The 20,291-nt window shown below is 37.4% G+C and overlaps 1 protein-coding gene across 1 annotated transcript in view; it reads right to left on the bottom strand.

Annotated features, from left to right (window-relative positions):
* Positions 1 to 1,116: 1,116 nt before the first annotated feature.
* ARL8B (ADP ribosylation factor like GTPase 8B) overlaps positions 1,117 to 20,291 on the bottom strand; it is a 55,677-nt gene continuing 36,502 nt past the window's right edge. The window contains exons 2-7 of the mRNA XM_010365694.2: positions 11,479 to 11,559; positions 9,856 to 9,929; positions 9,344 to 9,437; positions 7,903 to 7,970; positions 7,578 to 7,648; positions 1,117 to 3,398 (exon numbers count right to left, since the gene is read on the bottom strand). Coding sequence (XP_010363996.2) covers positions 3,349 to 3,398; positions 7,578 to 7,648; positions 7,903 to 7,970; positions 9,344 to 9,437; positions 9,856 to 9,929; positions 11,479 to 11,559 — 438 coding nt within the window. The 3' untranslated portion in view covers positions 1,117 to 3,348. The remainder of the gene's footprint in view (positions 3,399 to 7,577; positions 7,649 to 7,902; positions 7,971 to 9,343; positions 9,438 to 9,855; positions 9,930 to 11,478; positions 11,560 to 20,291) is intronic.

Here is a 20,291-nt window from a genome sequence, read left to right as displayed (position 1 = left end):
TTTTATTAATAGCTGAATTTTAAACAGCAAATGTGTGGAGGTTATTTACTAACCAACAGGAAACACCTGCAGCAGGCTGCATACTTGTAGAGCAGCAAACTTAAGGGAAGTCTGTAAGGCTTTACTGTCTTCCTTTTCAAGTCTCTTCACTGCTGTGCACATAGTTGAGGGCATAACCTTAAAAGTTTGTAACATAACGAAAACATTTTCAACATCAAACATTGTGCTTTCCCCACTGTGGCACATTTTTAGAGTAAAGCATTTGGCCAACTGGATGTTACAGCACAATGCCTGCTACATTATGTTTAAGCTTCCACTCCAATTCTGACCCAACTGACCCCTGGAACAGCTGGAATTACCAAATCAACAGGATATCAGTGTAACTCAATCCTACGTGGAGAGACTAGATAAAGCAATTAGTTCCTCAAACACCCAATTTACTTGACAGAATCAAAGACCAACTTTAGAAGTTTAGAAGTTTTTTAAAGCAGACACACATTTAGAATTAAGCTAAATGTGTATCCTCAGTGTTCCCCCATCCTCATCCCCAATTCTCACACACTCTTCCTTTGGTAGGAGAATGGTGAGAAGTGGGTGAAACTTGATGCTTGACTACATGGCTCCACTAATTTAGTTAAAAAAAAACAAACAAAACATAAACGTGGGTAGGGAAAGAAATGCTAAATCATACATCCAAATAGCCACTAAGGGTTGGCTATATAGAATTATAGTATGGATATGGAGAAAATGCTAATTGAACTTTTCTAAACAAATAAACATATACAAAATTATTTCTCCAATAGTTTTGATAAGTATTGACTTATTTTATGGGCAGATGATACCAAACTAGCAAAAAGCTTTATGCTAAAAATGTGCCTTTGTGGGAAAACCAGCATGTTTAGTACTCAAAATATTTTCCTTCTGAACTGAAGTCAGTAAATAGGCGTATCTTGCAATTTCATTTGCTTAGCAGGGTCTTGGTTTGATTTTTTAAAACTGGATCATAAAATGTTTTACTAGCGCTTGCCACCTAACAAGTCCTAAATTTGGTGTATTGTAACCGCTGACAAGTAGTAGCATTTCCCCCGCCCCCAAAAAATCACAGTATCAATTCTGTGGATATTTTAAAAGTTTATTTCTATTTTAACTAGCCCACAGACCCAATTCTTTGAGGGCTGAGCTGATTTCTGACAAATGGTCTATAGACCCTCCTCTTGGAAACTTACTTTCTATCCCCTTCCAAAAAAGTCTGCACCTTCCATCATGATGCACATTTTAAGTTAAAATTGCCAATACAACCCTTAAAATGCAAGTTTATTGAATAAAGCTGAGAAGAGCAGTAAACAGACAAAAAATGCATCCACCTAAATAAAAAAATTCACATATTTACATAGTTGAGTAACTGTTAAAAGTTTTCACATGCAGAGGTTAATGCACAGGAAAATGTTGGTAATAGCGTCTGGATGTCTTGAAATGCTTAAAGCAATGTTTAGACACACAAACACATTAAGGTTTAGCTATAGGTCAATTAACAAACCTATGCAGTCCCCACAAAGTCACACATTCTAGTTCCAATTCCTCCTTTTAGGCACAAGCAAGTTGCCACATTCTTTGTAATGGTTCAGACTGACCATGAATGGTGTTGAACAACAGTAGCAAGTTTAAATATCCCTTCATTTACAGAACCATCCATCCCACCAGGGAAGTATGCAACATGCTTCAAAGAATAAGAAGAGAAATTTAAAAGCCCAGATTCTACTCATAAAAATATGAATGGAGAAAAGCAAGTAGTGTCTGTGCAACACAGTGCAGTATATTGTACAGAATATATTTAAGGCCATGGCAGTCTATAAATTAAAACTGGTATTCATTAAAAGAACATACTGTTGACTACACTCTGAGTGCTCAACACATTTGGAAATGCAGTCTACATAAGTGCTGCTTAAAAAAAGAAACAAAATCACACACAGTGTGAGGCAACACATAAGCAGGTGTACCATAGAGTTTTATCTACTACAGTGGTCTATATGAATAATAATTTACAAATGAACCAGTATTAATATGTCCCTTTATGTATACGGAAGTTGCTAAACTACAAAACATGTCCATTTGAAGTTTTTAGACATCTCTGTATCATAGAAGCAAACAAACAGCATCAGTTCCTCAGTTCTCTGTGTGACTGATTATTAAACAACCTGCAGACGCCGAGCATGATTACATTAGATAGAGCAGGCAGGTCTAGAGTTGTCACAATAATCAAGATGTCTAATGGCACCAGTCAAAAGAGTGCCAAACCTTACATCAGTAAGAGAGAAAAATAAAAAGTTTTTATTTGTTTATAAGTATCTGTTGTGCTGAAAGTCAACTTTATGACTGCATATAAAAAGTCAGGAGTTAGAGTGTCATGCAGCAGCACTGATTTAATGACTGGAGATAGAACAAACATGTTTGAACAAAGTCTGACATTCTTAACAGGTTTTATTATATTGGGTGGAATGCTCTAAATTCATGAAAGCTTTTGGAAAATCTTCAATTCTCAATCCCTTAAAAAAGTATCCTGAACCGGGAAGAAAAAACAAGCGACAGAAATAATGATCTGGACAGATACAAAACAGGATGCTTTAGTTCCTCCCATATCCCAACTGCCATCTGGTGATAAAGAGTTCTCAGAAAGTAGAATATCTTTAATATTCATCATGTAGAATCTCACCAGTGTAAAGAAACAACATTGATCTGGTGCCTCCGCTCACTCTCTGCAGACCATTTTGGATTCCTAAGATGTAATTATACATTTCACATGCATTTGTGAGATAAAATAAACATTATGTTTATATATATCCCACGTAAGTCATTCACGCTTAAAGGTTTTCTAAATACTGTGTGTGGCACTAGAAACTTCATGCTGTATCAAGTCAGTGTCAGTACTAAGCTACTGGACTCTATAATGAAATATTATAGATAGACATTTACTGAAAACCAATATAAAAATCTGGCCCAGAAAGACCAGAATGGAAATATGTAATTTTCTTGATTTAAGATGGTCAAAAGTGTATGGGGGTTTTTTTTGGTTTGTTTTGTTTTGTTTTGTTTTTAAAAAGCTCTACACATGGTTTAAGACAGGTATGTGTCAGAAGCCTTTTTTGTGTGCTGACTTTATCATGACAACTCTAGCTGATTCTTTATGAAGGATTAGGGATATTCATCTTCAGCAGTGCACATGAGAAATAAACTCTGAAAAAGGCAATTTCTTGGGTTTAGGAAGGACCGTATTCTGGGAATTACTTCAGAGGAACGGACAATAATTCTAGGATTACAGCCAAGAAAGACTGGAAGACTTCAGGAGATGCTTCAGCTTCTTCTAGATTTTGAATGCTGAATAAGCCACTGAAGTGTGATATCTAAAGATAGAGGGGAAAAGCGAAGACATTAAAATTAAAAAACTAAACATCAAACATGACAATATTTAAAATGCTGCTAATTCAAGGCACATACTATGCCTGACCTCTTCTGCTTTTCTGCCATCTGTATTCCCACACTCCATTACTTGAACTTAAAGAGAATATGAGGAATTACCAGAGACTGAAGGGTTTTCTGATTTAAAAATTAAGTTGTGTATAGAATGGTTGGTGCCATCTTTTATGTGTTGCCCATACGATTGCAAATTGCCAGGAAGGAAAAAAAAAAAAAAAAAAGGAAGAACCCCTGTCTGGCCTCAAGGAGCTTTTAAGTATAAGATACAGAAAAGATGCAGTAATTATTGGGGCTTGGGGGCCACCCCACAAAATTCCAGGTTAAAAAAAAAAAACGGCAAAGAATTTAAAAAGGCATGAAACATTGTGGAGCTCTGGATGGATTCTGAGTGATAGAACGTGACTAAAGCAGAGGGATGGGAGAGAAGGCTGTCACTGCCAGGGCTAGTGCAGGATTCACACCATGCCCTTTCAACATCTGGGGCTGGATAATTCTTGTCCTCACTTCTTCAAAAGGGTACATGAGAGTCTACTAGAAGCACCACTCAATTCTCCAAGCCTGAAAGATGAGGGTAAATTCACTACCAGTTTCCCAGCTAATATGCATTAACGAAACAACACAGGGCTGAGCTATGAACAAACGTGGCCTGTTCACCACTGTGGAAACAGTGATTTCACTCAACTACTGAAGAAGCACCTCTGCACCTTAAAATGGGGACAACAATGCACAATAAGAGCAAAGCCACACTCATTTGAACTGAATGGGAGAAAGGTAAATCTGAAGTGAAATAACCAAATCTAAATATTTAAGAAATTCATGGCTGGGCGCGGTGGCTCACGCCTGTAATCCTAGCACTTTGGGAGGCCAAGGTGGGTAGATCACCTGAGGTCAGCAGTTCAAGACCAGCCTGGCCAACATGGTGAAACTCCGTCTCTACTAAAAATACAAAAATTAGCCAAGCATGGTGGCGGGTGCCTGTAGTCCCAGCTACTCGGGAGGCTGAGGCAGGAGAATCACTTGAACCCAGGAGGCAGAGGCTGCAGTGAGCCAAGATCGCGCCATTGCACTCCAGCTGGGTCATAAGAGTGAAACTCCATCTCAAAAAAAAAAAAAAGAAATTCACTAAAAAACTACACAAAGCCTCTGTGGATACTGATAGAAGTTCATATCCTAAAGACAAATGGATCTTTATGAATAGGGAAAAAGACAATAGAAATAAGATACTCAGATGAACTGATTTATAAAATACTTATTTCAAATCTTACTAGACTGGATCTTACTAGACTGGATCAGTTTCCTTGGGCTTGATAACATTTTAAGTGAGTCAGGAGTTCTAAAATTACTACTGAGCTATTTAGCAAACTACTAAGATCAGCCTCAAATAGCGAAAGAAGTCCTCACAGCTCTACTGCACTTCCATACATGAGCCCATATATTTTTTTTTCAGGAAAGTATCCAACTAGTTTGTAACAATGGAAAAACAGAAAACATATAGGGAATAATGGATTTACAAAACAGCACAATGGACTAAAAATTACGGTTAGTGTGACAGGATTTCCCAACCTTGCCACTACTGACATTTTATGTTGGATAATTCTTTGCTGTGGACCTACATCTCTGGTCTCCACCCACTAGATGCCAGCATCACCCTCCTAGTTATGATAATCAAAAATGTCTCCAGACATTGTCAAAAGTATCCTGGGGGAAAAGCTCCCCATTGAGAACCACTGACGTAGAAATAAATGCTCTCATGGGGCATATCTTAAATTTTAAAAAGGGTTTTCCCCGCCACTTAGAGAAAAAACTTAAAAGTAACCACAAGTGCTTGACAAGTCTGTTCTCAAATAAACGCTCCCAATGTAGCAAGTGAATTATTCTATCCATTTATAAAGGAAAATTTGTGTATATCAGCTGTTACTAGGGCTGAGGACCACCCTGAATGGTCTTTAAAGGAAGCCCAAAATCAGTCAGAACAACTATCCACACTTTAAGCTGAATAAAGCATGTTTGTGGCTGGGCATGGTGGCTCATGCCTGTAATCCAGGCACTTTGGGAGGCCAAGGCAGGTGCATCACGTGAGGTCAGGAGTTCAAGACCAGCCTGGTCAACATGGTGAAACCCTGTGTCTACTAAAAATACAAAAATTAGCCAGGCATGGTAGTGGGCACCTGTAATCCCAGCTACTCAGGAGGCTGAGGCACAAGAATCACTTGAACCCGGGAAGTGGAGGTTGCTGTCAGCTAAAATCTTGCCACTGCATTCCAGTCACGGCAACAGAGTAAGACTACATCTTAAAAAAAATAAAAAATAAATAAAGCCATGTTTGCAGGAGGGGTGGAAGGTGAGTTAGGGAAGGACAGACTGGAATACAAAAGCTAAAGAAAAAATATCAGCATAAACTTTGTAAATACACTATTATGGTACTATTTATTACATTTTATTCCAATACATTCATGTATCAAATCATCTCACACCAAATTAGTTAAGAAACTAAAGTTGAGCCAAACACACCTATTCTGTAAGGATACTATGCTAGAATGTTTAGTGTCCCCCTAAAAAGTCATGTCCATCCAGAACCTCGGAATGTGACTTTTACTGGAAATACGGTCTCTGCAAGTTATTAGTTAAGATAATGTCATAATGAATTAAGGTAGGCCCTAATCCAGTGACTTCTGTCCTTAGGAAAAGATAATACACTGACACAGAGACAACTACAGGGGAGAAGCATGAATGTGAGGCAGAGGTTGGAGTGGTACATCTACAAGTGAAGGAATGCCAAGGATTGCTGGCAACCACCACAAGCTAGAGAGAGGCAAGGGGGGATCTTCTACAGCCTTCAGAGAGAACACGACCCTGCTGACAACTTGATTTTGGACTTCCAGCCTCCAGAATTTTGAATGACTTAAGTTTCTGCTGTTCCAAGCCAACTCGTTTGTGGTACTTTGTTATGGCAGTTCTAAGAAATTAATATGGGCCCCCTGAGTAAATGAAAGGTATTTTGGGCTTATAATTCTAATAGAGTGCTAACATACTGTAGTAATATACTGGTTCAATAACTGAAAAATTGTTGTAGTGCCTGTAAACTGATTTTTGTAAAGTCTTATTCCATAAATGCCATTTTGTTATAAGCACAGCTAGATACTAGCTCTGTAAAAATTAATACAATAAATTGGTATCACATAATCTTAGCCTCAAGACTTTATTGCATTTTCTTCTTTAAATAGCACAAAGAAGATTCAGGATGTTATACATTAAGTCCTCACTTAACATCACTGACAGGTTCTTGGAAATTGCCACTTTAAGTGAAATGGTGTATAACAAAACTATTTTTTTCTCATTAACACTGTAACACTGAACGAAATGAGGGCCTGCTGTATGTCATTTCACTTAAAAGTGCAATTTCCTCTTTTTAAAAAATGTTTTGCTGTTCAACAGTTTGATAACATACAGGCCGGGCTCACACCTGTAATCCCAACACTTTGGGAGGCCGAGGCAGGTGGATCATTTGAGGTCAGGAGTTCAAGACCAGCCTAGGCAACATGGTGAAACCCTGTCGCTATTGAAAATACAAAAATTAGCTGGGCGTGGTGGTGCATGTCTGTACTCCCAGCTACTCAGGAGGCTGAGGCACAAGAATCACTTTAACCCAGGAGGCAGAGGTTGCAGTAAGACGAGATCGCGCCACTGTACTCCAGCCTGGGTGAAGGAGTGAGACTGTCTCAAAAAAAAAAAAAAAAAAAAATATATATATATATATATATGTTATATATAGTATATATAGTATATTTTATATATAAATATATATAACATTACATACATAATATATATTATATTACATATATTTTTATATATATTTATATGACAGAGAGAGATCGAGAGAGAGAGAGATAAAATAGCAATTTCCAAGAAGCCATCAATAATGTAAAGTGAAGATTCACTATATTTGTTGTCAAAAGGTATAATGTCTATTCTTTTTTCTCAAGCAAAAGCAGCAGTATTCTGTAAAGGAAGTCACTTAATGAGAAAGCGAGATAATAAGCTGTAAGAAGCACAGACATTCCTTCCAATGATACCCATTTCTTCCAAAATTACTGGTCATTTCTTACCTATATTATCCTTTTCTTTGCAAGAAATTGAATAGCAGCAAATTTCTCTATCCTGAATAGCAGACAGATTCCTATGAGAAGAAGAAGATAAGTTTGTGCTTAGAACAGCTGTCATACTTATCACTTTGTTCAATTTTACTCATTAGTTTTATTACTATACTGAAGAAATCATTTTAGCAATCCTAAAATGTTAGGATTCGCTTCTCTGATAGGCTAAGTTTATATATCTAAAAAAAATGGCTATTATCATTAGGAATAACATAACAAGTGGGCAAAATAGGGTAATTTAGAAGCAAATTATTAAAATAGCATATTCAAGACATACATTTTTTCAATTAGCTGTTTCTCATCCAAGGCATTAGGAAGATCTCTCTTGTTTCCAAGCACTAGCACCTTTAAAAAGAAAAGATATTAACAGCACAATTTTATGTAAGAAAAAGTCACAGAAGTTTATCATCTTGATATGTGAAGACATAAAATTAAGATGTTAACACATTCCACAATATTAAGGCATTTTGTGTAACTGGTGGCCTATCTCATTCATTTCATTGCTCATACTGGTATTCGCTTAACTCCTACAATGTAAGTGCCCTTAATTCAGTATGTGGCTGCCAACTTCTATTTAAAATATTCTGAGTCTATGCTATGCATTCTGCTATTCTTTTTATTATTATTATTATTATTATTATTATTATTATTATTTTGAGACGGAGTTTAAAATATTCTGAGTCTATGCTATGCATTCTGCTATTCTTTTTATTATTATTATTATTATTTTGAGACGGAGTCTCGCTCTGTCACCGAGGCCAGAGTGCAGTGGCATGATCTCCGCTCACTGCAAGCTCTGCCTCCCAGGTTCATGTCATTCTCCTGCCTCAGCCTCCTGAGTAGCTGAGAATACAGGCGCCTGCCACCACGCCTGGCTAATTTTTTGTAGTAGAGACGGGGTTTCACCGTGTTAGCTAGGATGGTTTCAATCTCCTGACCTCACGATCCGCCCGTCTCGGCCTCCCAAAGTGCTGGGATTACAAGCGTGAGCCACCACGCCCAGCCACATTCTGCTATTCTTAATACAGGTTTAGTATGCCTTATCCAAAATACCTGTGACCAGAAGTGTTTTGAATTTTGGAAATTTTTTTGGATTTGCATTATATACTTACTGGTTGAGCATTCCTAATCCAAATGCAAATTCCTAAATGTATTCTAGAGACTGACCTCTTCTCAGTTTCCCACTTCCTCCCACCCAAAGGCCTTTGCCTAGAACTCTCTTTCCCTCCAACTGTCATATACCTCACATTCGTATGTATCCATCAGATCTCAGCTCAAGCATTACTTTCTCGTGAATCCCTCCTTCTTCCCTCAAACTAGATCAAATCTCCCCTCTAAATTACAACTCTCATAGCCCCTTGCACCTTTCTTCCTAGCACTTAAAGCTGCATTATTCAAGTGTTTTCAGAGTATCTACCTTTCCCACTAAACCATAAGGTCCATGACGGCAAGGAGTATATTTCTATTGATTTCTGTTCATCACTCTATCTCTGGGCCTAAGCACTGCTCCTGCTGCATAGTAGTTTAGTAGATATCTGGTTACGAGATTCATATTTACCACAATGCCCAGTATATGGCAGATACACGGTAAACAAGTCTTCCAGATTTTAAAAAAGAAGATGTTACTGATTGCAAACATAATTAATATCATTGTATAATTACCATAATTAATATCATTATATAATTACAATGTAAAATAACAAGTATTCCATACTTACTGGAATTCCTTGTAACTGTGGTTTATCTAGAAGATTATGTAGCTCATTTCGGGAAGCTTCTATCTTTTCACGATCTGCAGCATCTATCATGTAACTTAAAAAAATGAAGTAATCTCAACATACCTTCTCCATATGACTTGATGACGACAACTGGTATTACTGATTTTTAATTTTCGTAAGATTTACATTATTGAAATTGTTAACCAAAATAAACTATGTCCTAAAGAAAGGCTCAGCACCCTTTAATACTTTTTAACTAGACTGTTTTTAGAGACTAATACATGATAGTAAAACATGTATACCCCTTAGCTCTTAGCTCCATAAACAAAAAACGTAAAGATCTTATTCTATGATTGTTTTAAATCCCATGTTAATGGACTTGCACTAGGATATTAGCTAAGAAAGACTTTCATTTTCAAGATAAAAATTGAGCCTCCAGAAATACTAAAACAAACTTTCTTCTTTGATGCCTAAATTGATTTAAAAGCAAACAAAAAAGCAAAACCACTTACACAATAGCATTGACTCCTCTGCAATACCGCTCCCACATGCTTCGAAATCGGGGTTGTCCTCCTATGTCCCAGATCTTTAAACCAAAACAAGGCAATTCTTAATAAAGATATTTTAAATAAATGATTGAAAGAGGAAGTAACAGAAAATGAGAAAGACCAGGAAGATATACTTATTTCTACAATGTTAGAGGCAAAGTGCTCCTGAAAAACTTGACCTCAAACAAGCTCTTAATATGGGAATTCTTGGGGCCACTTCTAAACTTGAAGTCCATATTTAATACATTTACAATACATCTAAAATTTTGCTTCAGCAAAGATTTGGTTTATGTGCAACAGTTTGCCTGTTAACTAATATACTTCTATTATTGAAAACACATCTTTATAACAATTTAAAAGTTACAGGACCATGCACCATCCAGATTTGAATGCCAAGACAGAAAACAACAATTCAGAATCTATTAAAGCTTAATTGTCTGATTTGTTCTACATTAATGGCTAACCTTTTAAAATTATCCTGTAAATAAGTAGCCAACATTTCCACATAGGTGTGTTTCTTGTATAAAATTATTTAGGTTGGGCGTGGTGGCTCACGCTTGTAATTCCAGCACTTTGGGAGGCTGAGGCGGGTGGATCACTTGAGGTCAGGATTCGAGACCAGCCTGGCCAACATGGTAAAACCTCATCTCTACTAAAAATACAAAAAATTAGCCAGGTGTGGTGGCAGGTGCTTGTAATCCCAGCTACTCAGGGGCTGAGGCAGGAGAACCACTTGAATCCAGGAAGTGGAGATTGCACTGAGCTGAGATCACACCATTGCACTCCAGCCTGGGCAACAAGAGTGAAACTCTATCTCAAAAAAATAAAAATTATTTTATCCATATGAAAGCCACCATCCATAATCATTTTATTATTGTGTCTACTCCATAGGGCATCACACTAGACACTGGGCTACATCAAAGTCTCAAATCATGGCATTTATCTTCAAGAGGTTTCCAATTTAACTACAGAACTGGTAACAAGCATAAAAAAACATGCACATGACTAAATCTGGACTTCATTAGATAAGCCACAGAGAAAGTGAACAGCTTCTGTGAACCACAATAACTGGGCAAAATGGACATTAAGGCTCAGGTCATAGATTTTATTTTTGAAAAACAAAATAAATTAAAAATCTATTCTTGGCCAGGTGTGGTGGCTCACGACTGTAATCCCAGCACTTTGGAGAGGTTGTGGCAGGCAGACCATTTGAGGTTAGGAGTTGAGACGAGCCTAATAGACATGGCGAAACCCTGTCTCTACTAAAAATACAAAAAATTAGCTGAGCGTGGCGGCATAAGTCTGTAATCTTAGCTATTCTGGAGGCTGGCAGGAGAATCACTTGAACCCAGGAGGCGGAGGTTGCAGTGAGTGAAGATTGCGCCACTGCACTCCAGCCTGGGTGAAAGAGCAAAACACTGCTTTAAAAAAAAAAAAAAAAAAAAAAAAAAAAAACTATTCTTTTGAAACATGCACATTCATAACGGAAAAACTGCAAATTTTCAGTAAAAACACAGAAATTAAACAGAATAATTTCTAGGTGTCTATGCTAAGAATTTAAATTGCATATGGCAAGAAATAACATACCTTTATTGTGACGTTACCTTTAGTTACCTTCCTCATGTTGAAGCCCACTGTGGGTATCATATCTTCACTGAATTGACCTGACTGAACAAAATAAAACATTTGAAGTTAGACTAATCAACATTTATAATGACACTGCATAAACTTCTAATATCAACATTGCATTTGTACCCATTTTAGTAAATATTTTTTTACCATTGGTAACAATCCACTTTAAGAATATGTTCCTTATGGCCCTAATTATTGAAGAGATGCATTATTTTTGTCCCAACAAAGATAACTTCTCCCATCTAAAAAAGGTATTTTTGAAACTAATGTAATTTTTCACATATTTCCTTATGCTAAAAAAATTTTTAGCCGGGCACAGTGGCTCAAGCCTGTAATCCCAGCAGTTTGGGAGGCCGAGGCGGGCGGATCACGAGGTCAGGAGATCGAGACCATCCTGGCTAACACGGTGAAACCCCGTCTCTACTAAAAAATACAAAAAACTAGCCGGGCGAGGTGGCGGGCGCCTGTAGTCCCAGCTACTCGGGAGGCTGAGGCAGGAGAATGGCGTGAACCTGGTAGGCGGAGCTTGCAGTGAGCTGAGATCTGGCCACTGCACTCCAGCCTGGGCGACAGAGCAAGACTCCATCTCAAAAAAAAAAAAAAATTTTTATATTACAAATACATATGAAAATTTATAAATGTGTTCACCTGATGTACATTTTCACACACAAAGTAGATGAAATCAGAAATCAAACTTTCAGCATTTAAATTATTCTGACAATAACTATTAAATTCACTGCTAAATAGCATTTCCAAGTCTGTCTTTTAATAAGGCTTATAAAATATTTTGCCATACATTTTGTTCTTTTTGGTTTCTAATCTCAATGTCATGAGATCAAAATTAAATTCTTCTAATACTATGTAACTTTTTCAAATTTAAAACATGTATCCAACTGGAGTATGACGATACACAGTACTAAAGGAAAGTCTCTTTTTCCAAATAGATAACAAACAATCATCCCACCACTAATTAAAAAATCTGTCTTCTTTGGCTGGGCATGGCTCATGCCTGTAACCCCAGCACTTTGGGAGGCCAAGGTGGGTGGATCACCTGAGGTCAGGAGTTCAAGACTGGCCTGGCCAACATGGTGAGACCCATCTCTACTAAAATACAAAAATCAGCCAGGCCTGATGGCGGGTGCCTGTAATCCCAGCTACTCGGGAGGCTGAGGCAGGAGAATCGCTTGAACCCAGGAGGCAGAGGCTGTAGTAAGCTGAGATCACACCAGTGCACTCCAGCCTGGGCAAGACAGTAACATTCCATCTTAAAAAAAAAAAAAAAAAAAAAGTCCGTCCTTTACCAACTAATTAAAAATTACACATCAGGCCAGGTGTGATGGCGCACACCTGTAATCCCAGTACTTTGGGGGGCCAAGGCGGGCGGATCACTTGAGGTCAGGAGTTCAAGACCAGCCTGGCCAACATGCTGAAACCTTGCCTCTACTAAAAATGCAAAAAAATTAGCCAGGTGTGGTGGCATGCACCTGTAATCCCAGCTACTTGGGAGGCTGTGGCAAGAGAATCACTTGAATCCGAGAGGTAGATGTTGCAGTGAGCCGAGATTGTGCCACTGCCAGCCTGAGCAACAGAGTGAGACTCTACCTCCAAATAAATAAATAATAAGTGATATGTCAAACACCATAGACAGACAGTTCTGTATCTGGGTCCTCAATTCTTTTCCATTACTCTGTTTATTCCTGAATAAACACTAGATTTATTACTATAATTTATACTAGGTATTATTCCATATAGCTGATTAAAAATTTGGGATTTTTTGGTATTATCTTTATTCATCACCCACATTCCAAATAAACTTCAGAGATTAATAATTTTGTTAAAATACTGACTGGAATTACATAAATGTATTAATTTGAGAAAAATCACACTTAACTCAATATGTAACTACTATCAAGTCTTTTCATTCAGGCACATGATTTGACCACTTAATCATTCCAATCTTTTATATGCTTCAGTAAAGTATCACGATTCTCTTATGCCTTACCATATTCTTGCCATATTCTCTATTTTGACTGCTCTCGTGAAGTACATCTTAATGAGTCACAATTAATAGTGATTTTATGCATTTATATTTTAGTTTACATTAGCAAATTTCTCAGTTAATTTCTCAGTTGAGTTTACTATTACATTTTAGGCTAACAACCCAGGATTAACAAACACCTCAACAAGGGACTGGTTAAACAAACAGGACTCTTTTCATGGCCTTAACACTGGGCAATTGTTTGCTATGGCCTCATGCTAGCCACATACACATGTATTCGAAAATTGTCTTAAGTCTTGAGCACAACGAATTCCAACTGTACAAACAACTTCCTCTACAGAACTCGAATTCTGCCTCTTTTAACCATTCAGTGCAGTTTTATTAATTTCAGAAAAAAATGTTAACACAACCGTAATCACTAATTTCACTTATATAAGACATTATAATTCTCTGGACTTTCATGTATGTGATTATACGTGAAAATCTAGTCATTATATCAAAACTCGTTATATCAAAACTAAGCCATGATAAAAGATAAATGGCCAATAAACTCCTGAAAAGATGTTCAACTCACTAATCATTAGGGAAATGCAAATCAAACCCACAAAGAGATACCACCTAACATCCAGTAGGATGGCTACTATTAAGAAAAAAAAAAAAAAAAACAGAAAGTAAGCACTGGAAAGAATGCAGAGAAATAGGAACTCTTGTATACTGCTAGCAGGAAGATAAAATGGTACAGCTAATATGAAAAATGGTACAGCAGTTCCTCAAAACCTAAAAATAGAATTATCATATGATACAGCAATTCAACTTCTGAATATACACTCAAAAGAAATGAAGACATTTTGCTAGTGAAATGAGCCAGAAGTCTCTCTCTCACACACACACACACACATACACACACACACACACACACACACTGTATTTCACTTTATGAGGTACCTAAAGTAGTCAAGTTCATAAAGACAGAAGATACTTATTTGCTTAATGGGTATGGAATTTCAGTTTGAAAAGATAAAATATTTCTAGAAGTGGACAGTGGGATGGTTACACAATGTGAATGTACTTAACACTACTGAATTGCACACTTGAAAATGATTAAGATGATACATTGTGTTTTGTATATTTTACCAAAATTTTTAAAAAACTAGTCATGATATAGGGAGGGACAATTATCATTACCATTTTATAGAACAGGTAGTAGAGTCCCAAGGTCACATGGCTAAATCATGATTATATTTCTCTTAAATATTTTCATTGTAATTATATTCATTGTGACAGGCTTTAATCTCTAAGGAGAGATCTACGTGAGATAATGCTCATTTATTTCATATCATTAGGTGTTTTACTTAATGAAAAGGCAGGAAATCGTAGCTAAACTTTTTAGGTACCAAACTTTATAACTAGCTTGCATAGAAAGCTTTCTGAAAGGCAATACACACTTGGCTAACTTCCCACAAACAATCTATAGAACATGATTTAATGTGTTCTCAATGTTTCAGGGTCATTTTATCTACTGTAAAACAAGAAAACTAAATTAGACAACACTCAAGGGCCCTCTCTATTGGAGGTAAAATTTTATGATTATAAACATCAACTACAGCACCACTTTGTAATAAAACAATGTAGGGGCTGCCATTATACTGGAGTACCCCTGAGCTTTCTCAGGGGTTCATTTATCTCTTTTCTTTACCTTGGTCGACGCTAACAACTTTCCTGTAATTCAGTTGCTACTGCTAACATGCAAAAACTGAAAATCAGCTAATCAAGTCCTTGAGATTTTACTCCAAAATATCTTGAGTACAGCAAGATATTCAATAAATATTTGTTGAACAAAGTAAGAGTTATTAGGGCCGGGCATAGTGGCTCAAGCTTCTAATTCCAGCACTTTGGGAGGCTGAGATAGGCAGGTTACTGCGGCCCAGGAGTTCAAGACTAGTCTGGGTGACATGGCAAAACCTTCTCTCTACAAACAACACAAAAATTAGCCAGGCATGGTTATATGTACCTGTAGTCCCAGCTACTAGGGAAGCTGAGGTGGGAGGATTGCTTGAGCCTGGGAGGTGGAGGTTGAGATCTTAAGAACAATATGACTTTAAGCCAAGATTGTGAGACTGTACTACAGCCTAGACAACAGAGTGAGAGCATGTCTCAAAAAAACAAACAAACAAACAAACAAAAAACCATAGGCTATGAAGGAGGAAAATGACGGAACTCTTCTGCCAATAAAGTGCTTAACTTTGATGCATGAATTGTGTGCAATAATTACTTTATGGACCTGGAAATATTTTCTACTTCTTTCCTAGTGTCCAATCTTAATCATCACTTTTCGAAGCTTGTGTTGAACAACTATAACCACTCAGTTGGCAGCTGGACACTAGATACCTGAGAATTTATGTCTGAGTTGTCAAGAAGCTGCTTAATTAAGACTACAGGTTTGGGAAACAGATGTTTAGAAAATACTACTTAGTGGTATATCATTCTACTTATTTTAACAAACTTAACAAACACATAATATTAAGCACTTAATATTCAACAGCATAGTTTAATCCTTATGACAACCCAATGAAATGAGTAGCATTATCTTCATTTCTCAGATGAGAAAAACAAGGCAATGTCAGATTAAGTCACTTGCCTAACGTCATACTCTTCTTAAGATCTGGATAGCTATGAGTTAATCTGACTTGGGGGGAAGAGTAGAGAAATAAAAATATGTAGTCCCTCCTTATCCTTGGGGGATACATTCCAAGAACCCCAGTGGATGCCTGACATCACAGATAGAACCTAACCCTATGTACACTATGTTTTTTCCAATACATACATACCTATGATAAAGCTTAATTTATAAATCAGGCACAGTACTCTTCTGCTTTGGAGTCATTATTATTTCAGAGGTTGATCATAGGTAACTGAAACTGGAAAGCAAAACCATGGATAAGAGGGACCAGTGCATGCTTTCATGCCGCCTTCTTAAATGCCATGATCACACGTGGCACTCGCTGTGATTTTGTGATGGTAGATGGAGCTGTCACTGTCACAATGCTTACCCTCCTATAAGCCAAACTTGCAAGGTAGTGTGCCTGGAATTTGGTTGAACAAAATGAATCTGAAGCAAAATAAGATGGTGAAAAGAAGACTATTCTCAAAGTCAGGGAATCTTATTACCAATTATGCTACTTACTAACCAGATGCAAGTCATGTGACCTTGGGACTCAGCTTCCTTATCTAGAAAAAGGACATTGGAAGAGTATCTCCAAAGTCACTTCCAGACCTAACATTTATGGTTTTATGTTCTATTCATAGGCTGTTCATTTAAAATACAAGTAAGCAGGGAGATGAATACTACAACAGCAGAAAAATGTGGCTCTTTCCAAATTCATTAGCATACCAAAGGCTAAAGCAGACCTTGTCCCAGAAAGTTCTATCAGTGCCAACTCTACTTTGCAGCACTCACCTAAATTTTCTACTAGAGATCTCAGAAATGAGACAAATGGAAAATGGTGAAAAACGTACAGAGAGCAACCAAAGTTAACAGCAGGAAGACTGAAGACATGAGGCTGTGAACCTCTAATAGTGAAAAGACACTTTACTAAAGATACCTTAAGACAGCTGGGCGTAGTGTCTCACGCCTGTAATCCCAGCAGTTTGGGAGGCCAAGGCAGGTGGACTGCCTGAGCTCAGGAGTTCAAGACCAGCCTGGGCAACGTGGTGAAACCTCACCTGTACTAAAATATAAAAAGTTAGCTGGGCATGGTGGAGCATGCCTGTAGTCCCAGCTACTCTGGAAGCTGAGGCAATCGCTTGAACCCAGGAGGCGGAGGTTGCAGTGAGCTGAGATCGCACCACTGCACTCCAGCCTGGGCCACAGAGCATTACCAAAAAAAAAAAAAAAAAAAAAAGATACCAGCCAGGCGTAGTGGCTCACGCCTGTAATCCCAGCACTTTGGGAGGCCGAGGCGGGTGGATCATGAGGTCAAGAGATCGAGACCATCTGGGCCAACATGGTGAAACCCTGTCTGTACAAAAAATACAGAAATTAGCTGGGCATGGTGGCGCGTGCCTGTAGTCCCAGCTACTTGGGAGGCTGAGGCAGGAGAATTGCTTGAATCCAGAAAGTGGAGGTTGCAGTGAGCCGAGATCACGCCACTGCACTCCAGCTTGCTGACAGAGCAAGACTCCGTCTCAAAAAAAAAAAAAAAAAAAAAAAAAACAAGGATACCTTAAGACAACAGAAATGGGCGAGGGGTGGATGCAACTATTCTTTGTAAACAGGTTAATATACCAGAGATGTACTGTGCACTGACTGCTTATAAACAGTGATATCTGACACGGGAAAGAACACAGTGAAATCCTCTTCATATGTTTTAGTGCTTTCAAAGTAGAGTAGTACTAAATGGACTAGGTTAGATTTTACAATTGTTCTTTTAAATGAAGACATGCAGGAAGCAAGCTATTAACAACAACATGGGAAATGAAGCTTCTCTTTGCTTGACCTGTCCATCTATAGCAGCAGTTCAATCCAATACAATAAACTTGAAAAGACAAACAGAAAAATATCTACTTTAACAAACGTCTCACAGTTTTTTTTCTCTAAGAATCATTTTTTAAGGGTGTGGTTATCAAGCCACTTTATGAAGACAGAATGAAATATGGAACATGACAAAGCCTCATACTAACTTTTTTCTTTTGGTACAGCACAGAAGAAGCTACTTTTCACATGCTAAGCAGACTGGTCTTTTCTTTTTAAAACAAAACACACCAGGACTCAATTGTTTAATTCCAAAATTCACACACTGGGCAAGTAAGAGGATATGACCAACTAAATACCCAAATTAGTCATTTTTCCTTCTAAGAACTTTTAATTCATACATGAAGTCACTATAATTACCAATACTCATTTTTCAAATTATTATGCTTTCTATATTTCTGTAGTAAGTAGAATTTTGTATTTCAATTGAGTAAGAAAAAGAATTACAACCAATTTTTCTTTCTTCTTCTTTTTTTTTTTTTTTTTGCTGGGAGAACACTGAAAAGGAAGGTAATAAGATACTCATCTAGGGGGAAATTTTGATGAAGAGCAAGAAGTTTCACAGTCTGAAAGTATATCCCCCACAAACTGATCATTAGTTGCAAGATGGGAAAAACTAGTAATTATACAATGGAGAAATCAGGCAACACTTTGTGTGATCACAATTAATATCTCGATGCTCAGATTAACATCATGTGCCTACCGACATGATACCATTAGAAGGACACAATATCCCCTTTGTAGTATTTCAGCTGAGAATATATATATAACAGAATCTAATCATCAGACAAACCCAAAATGAGGAACATTCTATTTAAAAGAAGGGTCATGTGTGAATTTTTCAAAAATGTCAATGCCAGAAAAAGAAAAGCTGTAGACATGTTTCAGATTAATGGAGGCTAAAGAAACATGACAAGTAAAAGCGGTACATGATCCTAGACTGCATCCAAAAGGTACATGATCCTAGTTGGATCCTGTACTGAAGGACAAAAACGGCTACAAATGATATTATTATTGGGTCAACTGACAAAAATGGAATAGATAAAATCTATGATGCATCAACTTTTAAATGTACTAAAGTTCGTAACTTAACTATACTCATGTAAAAGAATATCCCTAATCTTAGAAAACTACATACTTAGAAAACAAGGGCCTCACCTTCCAATGTTTCAGAAAATTGAATGCTGTAAGGTGATAATCAGAAAGCAAATGAAGTAAAATGTTAACCACAGTTTGATCCTGGAAAGGGGTATGAGTGCTGTTTGCAATGCATTTATTTTTGCAACTTTTCTATAAATTTTAAATAGTTTCCAAATAAAATAAATTTTAAATAGAAATAATCAAATACTACCTTATTCTTTATTGTATCAAGTGCATCTGGAAAGAGAAGATAAATTAGTCATGCCACTACCACCTATTACCTACTACAATAATAAATAATAGTAAAATTCATGAACAGAATCAATCATAAGGAATTCTCACAATTAGTTCAGGAAAAAGTAAAAGAGTTATAACTAAAGTTAACCCTTGAACTACATAGGTTTGAAGTGCATATAGGTCCACTTACACATGGATTTTTTCCAACCAAATGCAGATCAAAAATACAGTATTCATGGATTCAAATACCTAATATGGGGGATGTGGAGCAACTTTTCATATGTGCAGAGCCGACTGCAGGACTTGAATACATACAGATTTTGGTAAACAGAGGGGGTCCTAAGAACTAATCCCCCTCATATACTGAGGGACAAAGTATAATCATATTCTGTTCTTTATTTTCCTCTTCTTTACAGTAGTTATTGCAAACACATATATCATATTCAAACATGAGATTCCCTTTATAGCACTCTCTTTTTTTTTCTCCCAAGACAGAGTTTTGCTCCTGTCACCCAGGCTGGAGTGCAATGGCACGATCTCAGCTCACTGCAACCTCAGGCTCCTGGGTTCAAGCAATTCTCCTGCCTCAGCCTCCCGAGTCCTGGGATTACACGCGTGTGCCACCATGCCCAACTAATTTTTGTATTTTTAGTACAGATGGGGTTTTGCCATGTTGGCCAGGCTGGTCTCAAACTCCTGACCTCAGGTAATCCACCCACCTCGGCCTCCCAAAATGCTGGGGTTACAGGCATGAGCCATGGCACCCAGCAGCACTCTCTTTTTAAGGTGCTAAAAAACATGTTTATAATCATTCACTACAGTAACATTTCAAGAATCATATATACAATGTTCATTTTCTCC

Source organism: Rhinopithecus roxellana, chromosome 1 (assembly GCF_007565055.1).
Source record: "Rhinopithecus roxellana isolate Shanxi Qingling chromosome 1, ASM756505v1, whole genome shotgun sequence".
NCBI classification, from domain to species: domain Eukaryota; kingdom Metazoa; phylum Chordata; class Mammalia; order Primates; family Cercopithecidae; genus Rhinopithecus; species Rhinopithecus roxellana.
The sequence above is the reverse complement of the archived record's forward strand: the minus strand, read 5'-3'. Positions and strand labels throughout refer to the sequence as shown.